The sequence below is a fragment of the Gobio gobio genome, assembly GCF_949357685.1.
Source record: "Gobio gobio genome assembly, chromosome: 8".
Taxonomy (NCBI): Eukaryota; Metazoa; Chordata; class Actinopteri; order Cypriniformes; family Gobionidae; genus Gobio; species Gobio gobio.
In genome coordinates this window covers 11,989,205-12,012,079 of record NC_137114.1, presented here as the reverse complement: position 1 = coordinate 12,012,079, position 22,875 = coordinate 11,989,205, and the positions used below count along the sequence as shown (strand labels likewise).

The 22,875-nt window shown below is 38.4% G+C and overlaps 2 protein-coding genes across 5 annotated transcripts in view; one reads left to right on the top strand and one right to left on the bottom strand.

Annotated features, from left to right (window-relative positions):
- Nucleotides 1–84: 84 nt before the first annotated feature.
- Nucleotides 85–20,164, bottom strand: ankrd49 (ankyrin repeat domain 49). Of its 2 annotated transcripts, none has more exons than XM_079823018.1 (3): nucleotides 20,107–20,164; nucleotides 19,465–19,689; nucleotides 85–1,158 (listed from the first exon to the last, which is right to left on the bottom strand). In XM_079823018.1, the coding sequence occupies exons 2-3, from the start codon at nucleotides 19,672–19,674 to the stop codon at nucleotides 706–708; spliced, it is 663 nt and encodes a 220-aa protein (XP_079679144.1). In that variant the 5' UTR covers nucleotides 19,675–19,689; nucleotides 20,107–20,164; the 3' UTR covers nucleotides 85–705. The 2 variants fall into 2 exon arrangements, with proteins under 2 accessions (XP_079679144.1, XP_079679143.1); XM_079823017.1 differs by having other exon boundaries at nucleotides 91–1,158; nucleotides 19,969–20,126.
- Nucleotides 20,165–20,251: 87 nt separating this feature from the next.
- mre11a (MRE11 homolog A, double strand break repair nuclease) overlaps nucleotides 20,252–22,875 on the top strand; it is a 54,013-nt gene continuing 51,389 nt past the window's right edge. The window contains exons 1-3 of one of the 3 annotated variants that reach the window (XM_079823036.1): nucleotides 20,252–20,322; nucleotides 20,598–20,644; nucleotides 20,928–21,060. In XM_079823036.1, the coding sequence (XP_079679162.1) occupies nucleotides 20,622–20,644; nucleotides 20,928–21,060 (156 nt within the window). In that variant the 5' untranslated portion in view covers nucleotides 20,252–20,322; nucleotides 20,598–20,621. Of the gene's footprint in view, nucleotides 20,348–20,597; nucleotides 20,645–20,927; nucleotides 21,061–22,875 lie in introns of those variants that run through there. The other 2 variants (XM_079823035.1, XM_079823037.1) reach the window with 2 other exon arrangements.

Genomic DNA, 22,875 nt, shown 5'->3' with positions numbered 1-22,875 from the left:
TCCATATAGCCTAGTATATAAGTGACACCAATTGGGTCTTTGTCTAAAGGTCACATTGCAAGACAAATAAAATGAATGGCAAATGCATTTAAAATTGGGATACATTTTAATGGTGACCAACAGTGTCTAAATTACATACAGTGCATCCACATATACATGAAATGGTTTAAGTTAAGTCCTACGCATTGGAAAGTATTTTTAGACGGTAGTTGTGAGTTGTGTACATAAACAGTGTTTGTTACTCCTCCCTGCAAATGCATAATTACATCAGAAGAAAACGCGATGCATTAAGTGCTGGGGGTGAAAACTTTTGAACAGGATGAAGATGTCCAAATGTTTCTTGTTTTGTTTAAATATCATTTTTTTCCATTTGGCACTGCCCTTCAGAAGCAACAGAAGATACTTGCATGTTTCATGAACAACCATCACAAAACAAAAAACAGCCATGGATCATCCAGGGAATGACACAGTATTGAGAATTAATGGTTCATAAACTTTTTTTTATGTTATTTTAATAATTGCTGTTTTTTTTTTTGTCTTGTGGACTATATGTAAACATTTTTTATGTAAAATATCTTATTCAGGACAGTACTAAATAAATAAAAAAACATGCATTTTGTATGATCTCTTTTATTTAGTTAAAATTATTCACATTTTCACAGATTCTGCAAGTAGTTCACATACTTTTTCTTGCCACTGTATGTGTCAGTATATGTTATTACAAGGCTCTGCCATCTCAAACAGTCTGTGATGCTCACTTGTGCGATGTGCAATGTCATAAGCGGTCTCTCCTGCACTGTTTTTTAGTCCTGCCTGTATTGTGCGCTGTGATAGCAATAGCTCCATCGTCTTTCCAGCTGCAGTATTTCCAGCCGCCAGTTGTAGTGGTGTGAGTCGGCCCCTTGTCATGGCGTTGACCTCTGCCCCCCATAGCAAAAGACAAGAAGCTACAGCGACATGACCCCAACGACAGGCACTATGTAGAGGCATCCAATCATCGGTTGTTCTCGCATGAAGATTCGCTCCAGCATTCAAAAGAGCAGAGACCACAGAATAATGGCCACCATAAGCAGCACGGTGTAGAGGGGTGTAACCATCGCTATCATGACAATTAGCGAGTGTTGGGTCCAATGTAAGGAGACGTTCTACTGTTACTAACTGAAAGAAAGAAAAAGAAAGAAAGAAAAATGCATCCATACTTAATTTCCATAGACCAGTTTTCAGGTTAAAGCCATACTGAACATACTGAATACATACCACTTACACAAACTTTCAAAAAGCAACCAATAAAACAATATTTGATTAAGTTTACATTAAAATACAATTTATTAAGACCAAGTCACATCAAAGTCTAATGAAGTTTATGTGCTTATGTTTGCCCTCTGGCTAAATGCCCTGTTTCAAGGGGCGTGTCTGCTGTGAGACTTCAGTAAAAACGGCCACTGTTGTGATTGGCTGACATCTTTGCATTTGAAATGAGTATCGGATCTTGTAGCGGAAGGGGTGTGGTTTAACGAGGTCAACCAGGCACGCGACTGCCAGAGAGACGGATGGACCTGAGTTCAGTTCTCATCAGTTCTCTCAGCATCAATAAACTGTTGAAGTTACTAGCATATACTTCAGGTTATTAGTTTATTTCTAGTCGGAGGGACTGTCACTCATGTCAGAAAGTTAGTAACTTTAGTAAATTATGGATCAGCGCTGACTCGAAACGCGAACCGTTTAGAACGATTCAGTCCGATTTGGTGAACTGGTTCGACCGCTTCACTAAAAAGAACCGGTTCAAAAGAACGATTCGTTTGCGAACCGGACATCAATGGACCAGAGACAAAGCGCTTGCTAACAAAGTTATATTGTAACTACGGAGTTGTGAGAGCGCTGTCAGCGCGAGCTTATTTTGTTTGTATCTGAGAGTTCTGAATAAACACGAGTCCCAGTCACGCCGAGACCGTCTTCCTCCTTATTCTACCAACTTTGTAACACATGTAATGTACCATTACAGCTGTCGAGATGAACGAGTTACGAGTAAGTGATGATTATAGCATTATTTTTAGATATTTTCCTATCATATGAAAAGTGTCAGTGCCTCCGCATTGAGTACACAGCGCAAACAAAGACACAACAGCGCAGTAATTTAATGTAATCCAGTTTATTGTGGGGATAGCTGGCTAGCCTAGCCTGGATACCCTCACGCTTAACCCCTTCTGCTTAATCGTAAGCCGCCTATGGCGCCTCTGCTGTGGGCCAGATGCAGAACTGGGGGTCGTGATGTTGAAGGCCGGCCGGTCAGTGCAGCCCGAGCTTCGGCGTGCGTGAGGTTTATCTCTAAAGATGTGGCTCTTAGGGATGGGCGATATGGACTTAAAAATGTATCCCGATATTTTCTAGTATTTATTGCGATAACGATATCAATGACGATAAATGTAGTATCATTCCCCATGTTTTATATATATTATATATATATATATATTTTTTTTTTTTTAATTAATAATTTTTTAATAATTTTTTTATGTAAAATTCCACACCAGCCTTTTCAGAAATGGAAAAGTTGCAGATATAATTGTCTTCTGTAAAAGTGCAGGAAATGTTTAAATAGTGCAACTGTGCTAAAAAACGTCACACAATACAAACAAAAATAATTTTTAAATCAATGCAAAGTTTTACATGTAAACCGATTCTGTATTTATTCATACATGGAACAAACAGTGGTAAAAATAGCAGAAACAGCAAAAGTAATTATCCCAAAAATGTCTTCAGATTACAAAAAAGTTGAAAATAATGATTTAATGATAGAACTTCAGTAATTTGAGTTGATAATATAATAATACCACAAATTATTCTACTAATAAAAATAAACTGCACTAAGGAATAATGAGCTTCTGGGTTCATGAATATTAATCACGTTGTCAGCGTTCATTCCAACTGATTGGCTGAAATCAAAACAGGCACAGTAATAGGTGCGCGCCAGCCAATGAGATTCCCGTTTGTGCATTCCTTTCTTCCTGTTCACGAAAGGCTGAATAATTCCAAATAAACGCCATTACTTTACAGGAAAATGCAACAAAGGATATTGTTTACATGTAGCACGTCAATTCTGTTTGGTATAAGACTCTCTCGCTCTCTCTTTGAGTGTGTGTGAAACACTGAGCGCTCTCAGTCGCGCGCCTCACACTAGTGTTTAATGTGCGTCATATACACTGCGCATTCATTGAGATTAACTGAAATAGTGTGCTTTACCGATTGATTGAGAAAGAGCAAATCTCTTAAGCGCTCAGTCCAAGTGCTCAGCGAGTGAAAATACATCTGTATGGTTCAGATTGCCCTCAGGTAGCCCCTCGTTTATGAACTCTTCCGCAGCTTCCACCATAGTTGTTTTCGTTCTGCATGTGAGATGCGGATTCAGTGCCGCAGCTCCTATCAAGCACTGCGCGTAGAGCACCAAGTGCTGCGTGGGGCACCACAAGAAATTCTCTCTCCAACCCCCGTTCAGCTATACAGAGTGACGAACGCAGCCACCATCATAAAGTAATAACGTTTAGGGCATCAAGAGACGGCCAGCGGTGGCACGGTGCGGATGGGTCGCGCCATCAACTAGGCTTTATCGTTATTATCGCGGGAAGGCAAATTCTTATCGTGGGGAGAATTTTTACCGGTATATCACAAACGATAAGATATCGCCCATCCCTAGTGGCTCTGCCGATGTTGAGCAGAAACTCACGACTGTATGCACATTTTAGAACAGATAGACACGACGAGGACGTACAAAAACACTGACTCAACAAGATAGAAAACACTGTTGTGTCGGGAGAGAGAGAAGCCGCAGCGTGTGCACGAATAATAAAGTTCTGTGTGAACTTGAATAATTAGCTACACATCAGAAATCACTGATCACAGATCAGAAGAAACTGAAAAAAAGACTTCCTCCAAACACTGAGAAACTGCCAGCATTCACTCCTTCACAAGCCATGATCTCTCGAGGACAAACAAATATAGCGCTCGCATGGGCATGCCAAATTCTCTGGGCGGAGGAAAGGGAGGTAACAGTTCCTGTTATGACATCATAACAGGAGAATTCAAGATCAGCTCGTCTGAGCTGTCATTTTCTCAAAGGCAGAGAAAGACACCCAGAACTCGGTTTACACCAATCAAAATTTCTAGCCACTTGAGGACAATATTCAGGCTAGGGGAACTCATATTAATGTTGAAAAAACTCATAAAATGAAAAATGTCATGCCATGGGACCTTTAAAGTCAATTTCGTTTTGTATAAATTTTAATTCAAAGTTTCATCAGCCAATTGCCTGGATTTAATAAATAAGAAGCAAATGGGCTATATATTTGAAGGCAGAAGTGGAGAAGGGTTCCATGTGAACAGCAATTGAACATGAGTCAGTCAGTCCTAAGGGATGGGCGAATGCCGTTCGGAAGTATCGATGTACAGTAGTTTGATACGAACGCATCTGAAAAATGGCGGAGTACGCAGAGTGAGCTGATGCAGGGAAAGTGCATGATACAACTTGTCCTAAACCTGACACATGCTTTATATTAAGGGCTTTAAAATAACTGGTAAGATATTGTTAACGCGTATAGTTTAAGCAGCTTGCCCTGTCAGACCCTCAGAAGGATACTTGTGCTGACAGACAGATAAATACCTGCGGTGTTCAATGCATTTGAGATGTGGTGCTTTCCTCAGTGCATAACTTACATTTCACAGGTATATTCTCCATTGGTAAATGTTAGAAAGTCATGCAAATATGTCCATTTTGTTGTCAGGAGACGACGAGCCTTCTGCATGTGAATCTCCGCTAAAATTCAGACTTCCGCGAGTGCCGCCACGCGCATCCGCGCCAAACAGACGGAACGCAATAGAACGCAAAAATTCTGCTAAAGTATGCCATATGTAGAATTTTAAACCTACAAGTATGTATATTTTTATGAAAGTGACCATTATAATTGGGTAATCAAATATATGCTAGTATGCTTTTGTTTTTATTTTCATTTTTAGTTCAGTGAATTAAAGCTACACTGTGTGATATTTCCCCCCATCTAGTGGTGAAAAGGTATATGACCATCCAGTGAATTTTAGTTTCTGTTCTTCTCAATTCCGATTTCGTTTCAACTCCTACGGTGGCCGATTTAGTCCAAGATTAACATGCCTTCCAGTTCGACCTCGTCCACATTCGACATGGTGCCTGTGGGATATTCTGTGCGCAGTGGGATGGATGGAACTAAACTGGCCTAATTATTCGGCTAGAAAGAACTGCAGCTAATCCAGAGTGAACTTTGATGATAGTAATGTTTATTCAGTCATCCAATTGCAAGGCATAAACAGGTTTGCGTGGATATGTACATAAATGTGGTTTCTGTGAGAGAACAAATAAGGATGGTAAATATACATACACAGTTAAGAACTGTATAACTATACTTATAAGTTACATTTGTATAATGTAACCGTAAACCAGAGCTTATTGTACCATATATAGGCGCTAAATGCAGCTGCATTAAAAGGAGCTCCAGACACTCCCAGACTCCCAGCACAGGCACCAGACAAGTCTGAACAAGTTGACGCGCACATGCGCGAGGCAGAGAATTTTGTACAGTGCCATCGAGTATTAAAACCGGTTAAAACGCGAAAGGCGAAGCTTGAATTTACGGGTATGACCCTCTTTGGCTAATGTACTTTCAAGATGGAGGGGCAACATGGCGACCACCGTTAGATCCCATTACCTTATGTATTTTCAATGGCATATTATAAACTTACGAGAATACTTTATTACTTGAAAGAAGTAAATATACATTAATGAGCACATATATTTTTGAAAGAACTAAGTGTTTTTAGCTAAGAATAGACTAAAAAAGTTACACAGTGTAGCTTTAAAAAACAAAATGATTAATACATGCCTACATTACATTCACTGTATTTGTTTATAGCCTTCAATATCAACATTGTTTTTAGGACATCATTGGGCAGGATGTGAAATAAAATTGTTATTAAAATAAATACAGATTTTTTTTTATCCAAATAGAAAAATGTAGAAAATACAGCCCTATTAAGTATCCTGATATGCATAGTGTTATGCAGAAACCCCATTTAAAAGGCATATTAAAATGGTCACTATATAATGAATAATTTTTGTGATTATTTAGTACCCTGTTAAAACAATAGTTACATTAAATTACATAATTACTAGGGGTGTAACGATTCGTTTTAACAACGATACGATTCATATCACGATTTGTGGTTGTTGATACGATTCAAGGACGATATTGGTTCATTTAGAACGATACGATCCGAAACGATTCAGTGACTTGAAATCGATTCAGTAACTTTTTAGCCAAAAATTGTGTGACTGAAATAAATATCTGGATACTGGTTAGTGCAGGTGAAGTTTCCAAGATTCCTGTTGTTTCTTGTAAGGGAATCCGGTATATCAATTAATTATGGATATAAACAAACAAGTAAACAACAATTAATGGCAAATGCATTCAAATTTTATTTGAATAAAGTGCAACCAACAGTTTAGGTTGAATTAACAGGAAGTTAACCTTTTCTGCTCTCATTTTCAATATTCAATACATTTTCAATAAAAGCACAGTAAGTGCAACCAACATTTAAACAGTAGGTTAACCTGTTACTTCTGCTTTTGTTATCCAACATAATAATATTACAATATTAATATCAAAAATAAAGTGCAACTAACTTCTCTTCAGATTTAATTAATAGTAGGTTTACCTGCTACTTTTGCTGTTGTTTTTCAACATTAAAATAATACAAATACAATATTAATATCAAAAATAAAGTGCAACCAACATTTCTTCAGGTTGAATAAACTGGCTGAACCTGCTACTACTCTCAGTTTATTAAACAAACAATATTTAACAAAAGATAAAATGTAACCAACTACTCTTCAATGACTCTACAGATTTCTTTTTCAAAAATATCAACATGATCTGACCTCAGAACACTTCTCTGTGCGTTCATTATGTCGCCAGCAGTATTAAAAACTCGCTCTGCTGGCACACTGGTGTCAGGAATGCACAGGCAACAAGCAAGGGTTGAAAGGACAGGTAGCTCTTTCTCTTGGTGGCTTGATAATTTCTCGCTCGTTGGCTTCTCCTCTGCCATGCGCCATGCTATGTTTTGTTTTCTCAAGCCCCGTTCACACCGCCAGCGACACGCAGCGACAAAGCGACACAATCCCATTCATTTCAATGAGCGCTGCTGCTGGTGCGTTGCTATGATGTCACAGATAGGCAGACTGAATCGAGTAACGTTTAACGCCTTTATCATTAAAAGTGCTAAGAAAAAACATCCATATAAAGTCTGACGTGCTTAAATCCAATGCGTTATTTTCTATGATCGATACAATCGATTGATTACCTTTTAAAACGATGTTAGATCGATATATGTCGTCCGGAAGGCCAACTTGCCGAGCACAGATCGATGTAGTTAGATCATAAGAAAATAAATCAATACATCAATGTAGTAGATGAATCGTTACACCCCTAATAATTACCATAAAAATATAATAAAGGCAACATTTATATATATATATTTTTTTTTTATCTGAAAAAAAGGTTAACAGTGATCAGAGAGCTTACAAATCAGTGAAGCATTGGAATTGGGATCGGTATCGGCCGATCACCATGACAAGAAATCGGTACTCGGTATCGGCAGAGCCGGATTAACGCAAAGGCAAACTAGGCACGTGCCTAGGGCCCGATTGGCGGGATGGGGCCCAGATAGAGGGACAAAAAAAAATATTTAAAAATAAAATTAAAATGTACAAATGTCCTATCTACAATTTATTTCAATATTTATTAATTAACTAAAAATAGTGACGATGTTTATCTTAACCATAGACTGTTACATTACGTCACATTAACGCCAGCCCATGACTGTATTTATTATAATCAGGTCAGAGCGGGACAACAAAGCTAGCAGGCAGGTGTTTTGAGTAGGCTAACATTCAAGATGCTTTCAGGTGCGGCAAAACGTAAAAAGAAAAAAAAATGAAGAGGAACAAAAGAAGAGACAGCGGGGGGCTTTATAGAAGTTTCTGTCGGGCAGCCGTCCGCCAGCTGTGAACCTGCTCGAGTCAGCAGAGCCAAAGGCCGAGCCATGCCCGGAGACACGGCCCGAAGACGCGGTGGAAGATGCGGCGGAAAATAAGTTAAACAACATTTCCGTGTCAAGTTTTATGCTGCGTTCACACCAAACGTGAATAGAGCGTCTGGCGCGAGTGATTTCAATGTTAAGTCAATGGAAAGGCGCGTTTATGCGCGTCTGGAGGTCCCGCGGCGTGGAACGCAGCATTAAGTTACAAGAAAATCTAATTCAAAATGATAATAAAAGATAAAAACAAATGTAAAAAAAGAAATAAATCAATAAAAGAATAATGGCATGGCCCTACTTTACATATGATATAATGATCATGTATGGCTCCCATAATTGTACAAAGTCCTTTATTTTACTCTTGGAGATATAAGTCAGCCTTTCCAGTCCAATGCACTCTGAAAGTTCTTTTATCCATTGTTTTATAGAAGGTGCTTCCATGCTCTTCCAGTTCATAGCAATGGCTCTTCTGGCATGTAACAATCCAAAGTCCAATAGTCTAGTGTGTTTCTTTGTTTGTGAGAAACCTGTAGGATATATTCCCAGTACACAAAGTTTGGCACAATGTAGTATTTTAAGATTAAACCGTTCTGACAAACATTTTATGACATCCTTCCAGAACTTCTGTATATCAGAACATTCCCATAGACAGTGAATTAGAGTTCCTTTATAATTTTGGCATTTTGTAGCCTACATATCAGGAATATTGCTAGACATATGATTGAGTTTTTCAGGTGTTATATAAACCCTTGTCAACCATTTATACTGTAATAATTTATTATGTTTTGAGAGAATCTGGTGTTTATCACACAATTCTTGAAATGTAAGAAGTATACCATCCATATACAAGTCTTTAATAGTCTGAATACCTTTAGTTTTCCATAGTTTAAATCCTCCAGCCTTATATTTATTATTATTTATTGTTAGACAGTTTCTAAATGGTCTTGATGAATGTGAAGGGGTCATGTTTGCCTTCTTGTTCTTAATTACAACATTTATAAATGTTGTAAGCTATTGCATTTTGCAGAAAATCTTAATTAAATGTGTTGATTAAATGTAAACACAGCAAATAAGATAAACTTATTTGCTCTGTTTACATAGTTTACTGATACCTATTGGTTATTTACTGGTACTACTGCCTTAACAATGACACTCCCAATGGATGAGGATAATTTAATAGCATTTAATAGAGCCATGTAATGACCTATAAATAATGAATATCAAAAAATAGTCTGATGGACTGTTTAATATACAACACAACCAATTTGTAACCAAAGACTAGGCTATGTAAAATGTGAATTCACTTTTATTAGTAACTTTGGTAAGTTTCAGATTTCAATTCATAAATAACATCGATGGAGGGGGGCCCAAAAAATGCAGCCTGCCTAGTGTAGTCCATTTATTTAATCCGGCTCTGGGTATCGGCAGCAAAAATCCTGATCAGAGCATCCCTAATGTCATGTGAAGTTCTTTAGTGCGCTCGCATAAAAGCAATATGAAACCAAACCAAAACTAACTGAATGAATAAAATGTATCAAAACATGAACTTCGGTTCGGACCTTAGTGTGGACTTTCAGGTGTGAAAACGCCCTTAAATGAGGAGAGCAATAGAAGCAATAAAAGTAACAATAGGGCAGCAATATGCAAGTGCTGTGACCAGTACCAGTTAGTCTAGCACAATAAGGTTGCCGTTTTTTCATAAATAAATGAATAAATATAGAATAGTATCAAGTGTTAGTACTAAAGGGTCAAGTGTTGCCGAAAAAGATGCATCTTCAGTTTTTTCGAAAATGGCTAAAGACTTAGCAGCTCAGGTTGAGTTAGGCAGATCATTCCACCAGCAGGGAACAGTGAAGGTAAAGATCCGTGAAAGTGATATTGTGCCTCTTTGGGATGGCACCAAAAGACATCTTTCACTTACAGAACGCAAGCTTCTGGATGGCACGTAGGTCTGGTGTAATGAGTTTAGGTGTAGGGGTGCAGAGCCAGTGGTTGTTCTGTAGGCAAGCATTAGTACCTTGAATTTGATGCGAGCTGTCATTGTAAACCACTCTAGCTGCAGCATTCTGGATCAGCTGCAGAGGTTAGACTGCCAAGAGGGCCTTACAATAGTCCCGTCTGGATAAAACAAGAGCTTGGCCAAGGAGTTGTGTAGCATGCGCAAGGAAGGACCCTTTCATCCTAATGTTGTATAAGGCAAATCTGCAGGACCAGGCAGTTCTAGCAACTGTTCAATCAATCACAACTCCAAGGTTTCTGGCTGTGTTGTTCATGGTTAGTTCATGTTAACTAAAGCATTAACTAATGTTAACTAATACAACCTTATTGTAAAGTGTTACCTTTATTTCTGCGGGACTAATGTGCAATCTTGACACAAATTAATTCATTATGATCAATGTATAACTTATTATTGTAAAACAGTGGTAAACATTGATGCTTGGGTTTTAAATCTTTAAATAAACATCAAAAAATGCCAACAAAAGACCGCTTTTATCATGTTCGTTTTGCGATCTTGCTAGTTTCCAGTGATTTCTTTCTGATTCGTTTTCTGATAAAACTTTCATTTGTTGGGAAAATACTGGGTTTGTGTGACGTTGTTCCAGAGAGGTGTATTACGGGCAGGTTTTAGTGAAGCACTGTGGAGCTTCTAGCCTGACGGTGGAAATGCAGCATGGTTTTGGGCTCAGTGCTACAGGTCCGAGTCTATTAGCCCAGCCCGGCAAGTTCAAAGCCCTTGCACACACTGGCCCGACAGTGGAAAAGAGGCTATTCAGGTTCCTAGGCACCACCATCTCTCAGGAACTTAAGTGGGACTATCAGGTGAAAAAGGCCCAGCAGAAATTGTACTTCCTTCAGCAGCTGAGGAAGTTCAACCTACCACAGGAGTGGCTGATGCAGTTCTACTAAGCTGTCATCGAGTCTGTCCGTTCCACTTCAATAGCCCCATTCACACATACAGTCTTTACTGGTAAATTACCAGTGAGAGATCATGTGTGAACAGGACCTTTTCAAAAATACCAGTAAATAGTTTCTGGCAATTTAAAGAAAGTTGTAACATTACCAGTACATTACCGGTATGATGCTGTATGAACCAGAGGTCACATTAACCCAAAAATTTCCGTCATTGACTGAATTTTTTTTTAGCAGTGACAGAAAAATCTGAAGGCCGTCCGTCTTTTTGACAGATTACACTGAGGGTGATATATTGTAACTGTAATTCCCACCCCAGTCCAGTTAGTGGCGAGTGCGCTCCAGAGTGGCAGCAGATCAGAAGTTCAGTCTTCAGAATAAAATGAAAACTGACACGAGTGCTGTGTCCCGATTCATCTACTTATACAACACCCTAAAAGTATGTACTCTTTTTGTGAAGAAAAAGTAATACTTTTGAGTGTGTAGCAAAAGAGTAGACAAGCTTTGGGACATACTATCACATCTTACAATTGCGTCTTTGCTCTCTGTTGCATCCTGTCAATCATCGTCAAAGTTAAAATCCTCCACATTTCATTTAATTTCCTACTGTATAGGAGAGAAATGCAGTAGCACGTTGATCTGCAGTCTTTCATGTGGAGAATTCTTCACATATTAATGCATAATGATACATTTAAAAGTTAATGGCTAAACTGATCTTTATAAAAGTACACATTGTTATTGTAGATGAAATATAACACGGAAAACATTAAATAAATATTTTTTTATCAGGTTAAACTGAGTATTAGTCAATCATATGGAATTCCAAAGCTGCCAATATTAAAAATAAATAAATACATAAATAAATAAATAAATAAATATACAAAACATTTAAAAAAGCAAAAATAAATAAATAAATAAATAAATATACATAGAAATGCAAAAAAACTAAATTATTTATACATTTATTTCCTTATTTATGTATATATTTATTTTTAGTTATTCTTTAATTTAATTTATACATTTAATCATTTCTATTTTTATTTATTTCCACATTTATTCATTTCTACATTTATTTATTTATACGTTTATTTATTTTTACATTTATGTATTTCTACATTTATTTGTCTGTAGGGTAATGAGGAGGGCGTGGTTTACCTCAGACATAGCAATCAAGCTCAGTCTAGGCAAAGGCGAAGCTTGAGGCCACAGTGACACCTTGTGGTCGAAATACAATAAGTATAACCTACTGACGTTGATACTGACTGTGACTTGGATAGGTATATGGCCAAAATCTTAAATCTTATGGTGTGACATGGAAATGCTACTCTTTATTCCGGACATGGCCGTGGAACATTGTCTGGTCTGGATTTGTAAAATGTCCTGGGCTAACAAGCAACATCTTCAACAGACAGGGACTCTGAAATGGAAGCGCTAGACATTAGTGGAATTGCATTGGCATGGTTTAAATCATAATTAATAATGATAATCTGACCGTTATCAGTTTTGTAGCAGTAAATGAAGAGATGTCACACTGATCACAAGTAAAGTATGGAGTACCGCAAGGCTCAGTGCTAGGACCGTTGCTTTTCACTCTGTACGTGCTACCACTGGGAGATATCATTAGGAAGCATGGTCATCGTAAATGACATCATATAATTAAAAAAGACACCTGGCGAAAAACTTGACAAAAAAAAAAAAACGCATTTCTGGACCTTTATAAGGAAACAGAGAAATGATAAATGTTTTTTTTTAAACATGATTCCCAATTATTTATCTTCAAGATTTTACAGTATTTCTACACCCTTTACATTTTTATTTCAATGTTGTAATTAGCAATTCATTTAATTTTTATTTCAATTTGCAGCAGATTTGTTATGTACAGCATTAAAGTTTCTTAAGGGTCAAGATCAAGTTATCTGCATCTCCTGCACTACATCAAGCTATCCCATAATATCCGTCATAACTCAAATTAATGCACGGCTCAGAATAACGTTACAGCATGTGTGTAAGACTCCAATAAAATAATTATTCCATCAAAAATAAATCTCAATCAAGTGGCTCTGTCTATAGTATTATACACAACATTATAATATTTTCAAATACATTTTTATATTATTATTATTATTGCCCCAGGTTCAGTAATGAACTCTTGTAATAAAGTAGCAGTGGCTGGGATAGATTTTAAGTATCACCTCAAGATGCAATCTAATCCTGTTTACATGAAATAAGCTGCTCCAGAGCAGGTTTAAGCTTACGCACCTTTTGCTATGACAGCAAGTCCAGGATGAGCATCGAAGAACCAAACAATCCAAGATCACGCCAAATAGGTCACAATCAAATCCAGCTAACGGAGTTAGCGACGTACGAAGAATGGACCCCAGGTCGCACATGCAATTACATTTTTTAGCAGTATTTACATGGGTTGTAACTCGAGAGATTGCTCAAAACTGAGCATGCGTCAAACATCTGTGTACTCATATGAGTCAAAAGAAATATACTTTGCAAGGCTTTGCGCTCGACTGTGCGCATATGCTCACGTCCACGTAAAAAAACTAAGTAAACTTTTGGCTTTACACCATACACCTTAACCTTGTTGGCATGGTAACTAAAAGGGGGTTGCTATGGAGACTTGAGACAAACAAGGCAGCAAGGCAAACAGGTGCAGTGTTCGAAATCGCCCCCTATACCCTCATTCACTATTCCCTACATTACTCCACTAATATAGCCCACTTGACAGAGTGAATTGAAAATGAGCAGTTTAATAATTATTTGAAAACTGGCAGCTCCAATAGTAGGCTAAAGATTTATCTTGAACTCTGCCATGGAAATTAGCATGTATAAACTGTAATTAAACAATTTAATAATTGATTAAATTAGGAATTTATACCTGTATGGTATTACACTGGACCAGTGCGGTTTGGAAAATGGATGAATGGATGATTCAGCTGCGGTTGCCATTCTCTGCTGAATTAATTCAGCGCGCGGCTATCAGAATGCATTATGGGTATTCTCTAGCCGTTAAGTGTACATCAGTACACTCGTTATTGCAGTGTATTGTGGGATAATAACATCCACAATCATTTCGGACACCACGACAAATGATTGTCCCCTCAAATAGCGCCCTATTGAAGGGTATAGGAGGCTGTAGTATTAGGTTATATACGGTAGTTTTAGAATACATAGGAAATGTGAGTTACATATACTGTGTGTGTTACGGTACTTGAGAGAATAATAAAAGCTATCAGAAGTTATGGCTGGCTGTCGCGTCGTCCTCCATTATATATAGTTATCGTTGTACCTATTAAACAGCAGAACATGGTGTTAGAAGTGCAGAAACGCAACTCTTAAAGTGGTGATGAATTGAGAAATCAACTTTCCCTTGAGCTTTTGATATATAAAAGGTCATGGTAATATAAGAATATCCTGAAAGTTTCAGAGCTGAAAACGTCATTGTTAGTCAAAGAAAAGCTTTTATAGACACCAGGCCCAGCAAACGATCGATTTCAGAATGTGCCATGACGTGAGAGACGTGAGAGTGTAGTGAAGCGCCGCCTCAACAGAAGAAGAACAACGCCTGATTCTGTAGCCCCGCCCACCGACTCGTGCCACTAACATGACAGCTAAGAGCAGCATAGAGCTAAACAGCATCGAATTTCTAAGCAGTAAACATGCCACATAAGCTTCATTCGGATTCCACTATTAGGAATGCATGGATGAACTTTATTTTTAATGAATATCCAGCTCACATGGGGAAGACTTTGCACGTATGTTCATTTAACCACGTCGTTTGTAAACAAGAGACTGGATTTACAGACAGGATGAGATTACATGAACGAATGAAGCAACACACTAATGTGAGAATTTTTTTTATTTTTTATATGTGATAGTATTGCATTGTTACAGATCGTTTGATATTTATGGATTATGTGTACGTGTCTAACAGAACATACCTTAGCATGCTGTCACAGGCTGGAGAATACTTTATTTGTGGTGTTCTTGGTTCATTACTGTCTTGATGTGCGTTGTTTACTCTCTTGACTCGATATTTGAAGGGCGCGCACACGTTCGCGGTTATATTCATAGATCGGGCGGGCCAAGTAACGTTAATAAAAAAAATATAATTCCAATCAATCGTGGTTGGATGAGAGATGAATCATTGTGTTTGTTTGCCGTTTTCCACATGCTTTCACTGACAGGGGGAGCAGAAGCTCATTAAATATGCAAATTTTATCCAATCCTAGCCGTGGCCGTTTACTTCCAAGTCTTCAATGCGGCAATTACAACTTGACCCTGAATTAACACTTGAGAAGGCTGTTGTACGAGTTCGACAGAGTGAACAGTTAAAAAAAAAACAAGAACTGCTCAAGTCAAACTTCAAAGGGGAAATTGTTAACGAACACCTGGATAGTGTACAGGCTAAACAGAACAGTAATGTGAAATCAAAACAAGTGAAGCCACAATATGGACAGTTGGCAAAGAAAACACCTCATGAAAGATATGAAAAGGGACTCAAAATGTGGAGACACAAAAGGCCATAACCCACAGCAATGCCCAGCAAAAGATGCAATATGCAATCGGTGTCATAAAAAGGGACATTATGCGAGGATGTGCAAGTCAAAGAAAGTGTATGAGGTGAATATTGCCACACTAACTGAGGATGCAGATGAGGACATTGCATTCCTAGGCTCAGTAACAATAATGTGGCTGGTAGCCCATGGATGACTGAGATCAAAATTTACAATTTCGATGCAGTTTTTAAAATTTACACTGGAGCAGATGTTACAGTTGTTCCGGTGACGCTGTACAACCAGGGCCAGTTCAACAAACTGAAACATGCAGGCAAAATCCTCCAGGGGCCAGGTGGAATGTCACTGAATGTAAAAGGGAAATGTACAGCCACCCTCAGTAAACAAAATAAATGGACAAAACAGGACATATGTTGTTGACGGATTGTACATGCCATTGCTAGGCCAACCAGCAGTCGCTGCACTTCAGTTACTAGCCAGGCTGGATGATGTCAGCTTAAGCTTAAAAGAAGTTTCCAAAACTCTTCAGCAGCTTAGGCAAAATGGAGGGTGAGTACAGCATTGTGCTAAAGCCAGGGGCAAAACCCTTTTCTCGGTCAACACCTAGGAGCATTTCCCTCCCTCTCTTACCAAAGGTGAAGGAAGAATTAACCCGAATGGAACAGCAGGGGGTAATTTCAAAGTGTGGAGTGGTGTGCTCCCATGGTCGTGGTGCCAAAGCGGACAGGGAAAGTGAGAATTTGCACAGATCTCACTGAACTGAACAAATCAATTATGAGGGAAAAACCATCCTCTCCCTTCTGTGGAGAACACATTAGGACAATTTGCAGGAGCCAAAGTATTTTCTAAGCTCGACGCCAATGCTGGCTTTTGGCAGATTCCAGAACACGACGAGTGGCTGTGAAGGGCGCTCTCAAGACTTCAGGAAGCAGGTGTTGTCAAATTAAACAGATAGTGAAAGTAAATAAAGTGCGTTTAAAGATAATTTCCAATTAATGACATCACAGAATTTACTGGTATTTTGGTGCTGATGTGTGAACGGTCTCTTACTGGTACAAAGCCAAACGCCGTTGCTTGTGTGAATAGCATATTTGTGTATTTACAGATAAAGTAATTCTGGTAATTTTACAGTAATTTACCGGGCATGCTGTGTGAAAAGGGGCTAATAACTGCCTGACAGTTCCTGCTGAGATGAGAGGGTTACTGGTGCCCCCTGCCCACCCTCTAAGACCTGTACTCTTTCAGTGAGGAAAAGGGCAGGTAAAATCCTCACAGACTACACTCACCCTGGCCTCCACCTGTTTGAACTGTTGCCATCTGGACGGCGCCTCAGATTACTCAGCACTAGAACATCTAGGCACAGGAACAGCTTCTTCCCACAGGCCATCTCCCTCTTGAAAAGTTAAATGCCTCCCAAGGCATATGACTGCAGGTGCAATACTCCCACTGTTTAGTGCAGTATCTTTGTAAACTCAGTCCTATTTATTCATACTAATCCAATATTGTAAATATGTTTGACTAAACCTATCTGTGTCTTTATTTATTTTTTATTCTTGAAATGTATTAAGTGTCTTTTTGTTGTATTTATGTGCACTGGAAGATTCAATACCAAGGTAAATTCCTTGTGTGTGTAAGAACGCATAGGTGTAATTTATGGGTGGGACCACTTTTTAAAAGTAATTGAAAAATAGATTGCGGAAGGTGTGTATTAAAGCAAAAGCGCGATCTACAAATCATCATTCTTCATAATCGAATTCATTCATTTAACACATTTTTCCGCCGGTCAGAAGCTTTTTTTTCCATTACAGATTTGCGCAAAACTTTAGCGATATTTCCTAATAGTCAATAAAAAAATATTGCCTAGCGAAATGACGGCGTTTCCATTAACTGATGTTATGCAACAAAAAAAAAATGGTTTTCCTCTCGTGATAAGTAATTCCAAAAATTATGCTACGTATGATGTTAGGTTTATGTAGCCTATATCCAAGCCACCGCACGCCATTATTTTTAATGGAAAGAGACGTGTGAGTTTTCCAAGCACTGATGGCAAGGAAAGCACCTTATACTTGAGCGGCAAATATGAAGGGTTTCTGGGTGTCTGCTTCAAGGTCTTGATAAATTATGGCATTTTATATTCTATTGTTTTTTATGAGTTTAATAAAGAATTCTGTCTCATCTTCTGTTCAAACATACCATCATCTGTAAAGAATGATCCACTTTTACATACGCCAGGTTACTGTGACGCATTGCTGCCAGCCTGCCACATGCAGAGACGAGCGAAATGAATTTGCATGGTGGTAACTCAAAGGAGTTTTTTTTTACCACTTCGTTATTTTGGCTTGGAATTTCGTTTGTTGGAAATATAAACTGAATTTAGAAATGCTTTTGAAATTAAAAACTTTGCGTTTAATAAACAAAATATATTTTTGAAATGAACAGCGTTCGGAGTGGAGTGCAAAATAATCTGTTCCCTGAGTCCACGGCCTTTGCTGTTATTGTGAGTGTACACAAATAAAAGTAGACAGTTTACTGTTTATAATTATAACTTGCACTTAGCCTATCTCTAGCCTATGCCTAAAAATGACGGACTATTGTGAGTTGTTTCTGCTGTCATAAAGGAAAAAATCCATCAGAAGGCGCCGACGACTTCGTCATACAGAGGGTTAAAGAAAACGTAGCCTATTTTCATGGTTAGGCTACGTTTAAATATTATTATTATTTTAATTTCATATGTTGATTTTGAAAAATGAGCAGCATGAGTAAGGCACATAATCAGATTCACATAGCCTATGTCTGGGGACATGGATTTTGAGCATGTCATTGAAAAAAGTCTTTCTAAAAATTGTATTTAGTTTTGCATAAATTGTATTTGAATTATGATCAATATTTAATCACCTATTTGCTGTATATTTAATAAATAAGAAGCAAACAAGATCGTCGGGAATGGGTTGACGTGCGTAACTGGGCTGTTTCCACGGCCTTTGAGTAAGGCTTAAACTACAGCGTCTTTCTGTTACATACATTTCTTGAATATACAGTATGTCTTAATTACAGATGGCCTATAGACAGTTATGATATTTGTGGCTGCACCGGGATCCGTCATTACTAAGTTAAAGTTACACCACTGTCCGAAGAAAATATATGTGGTTTAACGACATAAGATCTTGTTATTACGACATACTTGAGTGGGAAAAAAATGATATGTAGGCCCTGGGAGCAATGCGTCACCATACCAGGTGACCTGTAAATGCGAAAAAACTGTTTCCATTGCGGTTTTGCGAAAATTTCATTTTTCAAATTGCCTGAAAAACCACCTCATGCGAGCGTAAAAACTTTTGCGATTCTTTACTTTCTTGTGGGCTACTCACACACAAGAATTGTGCAATTAATGAATACGATGCAGCCTGTACCTGAGCTAAGCTGACTATGAAATGTTAAGTTATTTATCTTGCGTATTTTGATTGAGGCTAATGTTACCCTAGATGTGTTGTGAATGTTACGTTTTGCTTATTGGATGTTTATAGAATAATTTGTGAATGTGATGCATGTGTACATCAAAGTGAAAATTAAGTGCATTTCCAACTCTGAACTCAGTCCCCAAGTAAATTTGGTTATTAAATAAACACATAGCAAAACGAGTTGTGCGGTGTCCCCACCACTTTTCAAAGCAAAGTTACGCCACTGCAATAAAGCTCTTTCTGACTCTGATTCTGAAATTGAGCGACTACACCCACACTGTATGCGACATGGATGTGATGTGACATCGCGATTCTCCCAATATTTGATTATCCTTTTGATCTCCAATTGATTCTCGATTTCATGATCCCTTTAAATAAGAGAGCTATATAAAATATCCAGAGTGGGTCCACAGGACCAGGAATGAAAACCACGGCTTGAGATAATGGTCACTTACTCTATTCTTCTCAGCGGCCCATAATATCAGTTCAGCTGGAGTGTCTTGTAATGTAAGTTCCTGTTGCTGATACCATTCCTCTGTGTGGCAGGTTTCATCCTCATCATCTCCGTCCTCCTCTTCCACCCAGCTGCTCTTTGTCCCCACTGGAATCATGTGGCCATGAGTCTCCAGAAGGTCAAGCTGGTTAAAGCCTTCTGGAAACTCCATCACTGAGCTCTCACTCTGTGTGTAAGAGAGGGAGAGGAAGAGAGGGAGAGACCCAAAAAGTAGCATCATTTGGACCCTTGTAGCATGGCAGAAAGATCGTTTAGATTTTTATTTAATGTTTATAATATTGCTAGAAAAATAATTAATTCTAACAAGAGCTACAGACGTAACATTACATTGGTTTGCCAAGAATCAATGCTACCTTCACAAAAATTGGACATGAACCAATTTTAATAGGAAACTAGTACGATAGTCATCCGATACCAATTATTGTTTTCATGGTGCCAACAGTACCTTTTTAGCAGCTGTGAGACACATCACTTAATATAGATGTAACTGCTCCTCTGAAATAATTTATTAATATTTAAACTAGTAAACCCTTGCTTGTTATCTAATGACATGTATTTTACACACAATAAAACTAAAACTCACCGATGACCAGCCGTGTTCACGTTGAGCACACAGGTCTAAAACCTGAAACGCAGCTTGTTTTGACGCTGGGAAATGTAGTTTTTTGAGCTGCCAATTCGCTTACGCCGACTGACTGTATAAACTACATTTCCCAGGATTCAAAAGAACTTTCCCGCGAGCGTATGACTTCTTCCGCGGTGGGAGGAGATTTTCTTGCATGTGAACGAATGTCTTGTGGTGAGCAGTTCAATTCTTTTGATAGGTAAAGTGATTTTTCTTTTGCTTAGTTAATGAACAGAGTGGCGAAATATTTCAAATCCGATCTAAAAATAATGAGCAGTAGTTTTGTTTAGTAAAGTTTTTTGTAATCAAATCTGATCTTCTGTGTGAACAACACATGTTTAGGAGCCGATTATGGCATGATGCACATATACAGTTTGTAATTTTCTCTGCATAAGGATGTATAATAACTCTGTTTTGTTTACCTACCTTATTACCATCATCATTTTCAGTGTTGTCAGTGCAATTCTCTCAGTATGACATCAGCTGGAAACACTATGTGAGTACATTCATCCGCTTTTTGTAAACTTTTGTTTAGTTTTATCTAGCAAAATAACATGGATTAAGTGGTTGATTGACAAGTGATTGTGACACTTATATTCAGCTGGCTTTGTTCACATATTGGCTCAAAAGTAAATTAAAATGTCTGAAACCACATAAACTGTAGTGTGATGAGTAAGTTTTTATTCCTACAGTTAATGACACTACCATTCATTTACAAGACCTTTTTAATCGTTTTCTGCTTCTGCCTCTTGAATGTTGTAATTTTTTTTGTTTTTTAGTGACGATGAGGACACATTCAAGATTCTCATTGCCACTGACATTCACCTTGGTTATCTAGAGAAGGATGCCATTAGAGGAAACGACACGTTCGTGACCTTTGATGAGATCATGAAACAAGCTGTGCAAAATGAGGTGAGAATGAAATAATGGGTACATATTGTTATATGGGTAGTGGGTACAGAATTTGAGGTGATTTTATGTCAATTCATGGGCGTTAGAATCATTGTATGTGGGTGGGACAAGACCCACCCACTTTTTAAGACCAATGATATTGGACCGACATTCTTCTCTCTAATAAAGGCAAGAATCTCGAGAAGCAGCGTGCCTCACGCGGGCAGGGCTTATATTCTCAGAGAACGGACACTGCACTAGTGATACAAAACACACAGGTCTGTTACGTCCCAGTAACAAGTTCCTGTATGTCACAGTAGATTAATTTAGATTGATAATAGCGGTTAATAGGCTTGCTGCGATAATCAGTGTTTAGGCATAACACAGGTTACATCACTTGCCCACCGCGGCACCGCCCCCCACCGTCGTTTTGATAATTTATTAGTAAAAATCATTTAGTTCAGTTAGAGAACAGATTAACTACAATTAAAAACTGAATGTGCAGCGTGAGCTGAAAGAGAGTCGCAGTACAGACCAGCAGCAGGAGTCAGATTTCATTCATCACGAGAGTGAGAAGCTAAATGACTAGATGATCGGGGAAGATTTGGTTTCAAAGCGAAATGTAAAAGCGCCTATTTAAGTGAGTTTGTCATTGTGCTGTTTTGTTGTTGTGTATAGGCAAATTAACCCACCATTCAAGCAACCCGCCCCTGAATCGCTAATTCTAAAAGTATCAAATGCGCACGGCCGCACAATGCACAAGCACTGTAATGTGACGGTGAGGAAAATTTTTCTTTTTGACATACTGAATTCCACTACAGCTGTTTGAAGGCCCCTCCTCCCAAGCCATGACTGACAACCATAGAGAAGGTTGAATGTGGAAAACCCAGTGGAGGCTTGCAGAACTTCCCGCACAGCGAACAACAGGGACTCGAGCCATTTTTCCCAATTTTTAGTGTCTTCTTTTACGAACTTACGAACAATGAATTTTTAACCATGTGTGATTAAATCGTTTCACCAAGCTGTCTGTTTGTGGGTGATAGACGCTGGTGTGAATCGATTTAATGCCCAAAACCTTGTACAGTGGGAGATAATGTGGAACTTGGGAGATAATTTGAAACAGTGCATTCACCACACTCTTTGCAGATATCAAGTACATTTTTATTTATATAGCACATTTAAAAGCAACAGAGTTACGCCAAAGTGCTGTACAATAAGACAAAGTGCATATAAACGAAAGCATAAAAAGAAACAAGGCAGATACACAATAGACAGATACACACTATAAACACAATAAATACACAATATAAACACTTTTGACCCAATACAATCTAAGATAATAAATAATATAAAATCTACCAATATTGATCTAATCAAAAGCCAGAGAGAACAGATGAGATTTAAGAGCTGATTTAAAATGACGCAATGGGCGCAATGGTGCTTTTGAAATGGCCGGAGGATTAACCAGCTGACATTCAAGACACGCTGCACACCACCGGCGGTCGTTCTCTTGAGTGCCTGTCCAAAAGAATCGGGCCATGAGACGTTCGCATGTATTTGCTTCCCCCAAGTGGCCTGCCATGGGACTACAATGAGCCCCCTGGCAAAGACCACTTTTTGGGACTAATAATTGGGTTGTATTTCCTTTTGTCTGGGTATCTTGGGTCACCCGATACAACCTATCTCTTATAAGGGAAAAATAGGGATTGGAGAGTGGCTCATCTGGCTGTAGTAGCTGTCCATCAATGATGCGGACCCCAGTCATGCAAGTTTTTAAGCGTCTCATCACAAGACTACTCGAGAGGAAAGTCATGTAGCTCAGGTGGCATTAGCTTT

What these genes read in the sequence shown, in the direction of transcription:
- ankrd49 (XM_079823017.1), bottom strand. Translation starts at nt 19,992, where the DNA reads ATGTGTCTCACAGCTGCTAAAAAG. An exon ending in GTCTCACAGCTGCTAAAAAG is followed by an intron (nt 19,690 to 19,968) that starts GTACTGTTGGCA and finishes TCTTACACACAG; the next exon opens with AGTGAGAGCTCAGTGATGGA. An exon ending in GGGCCGCTGAGAAGAATAGA is followed by an intron (nt 1,159 to 19,464) that starts GTAAGTGACCAT and finishes TCTTTCTTTCAG; the next exon opens with TTAGTAACAGTAGAACGTCT.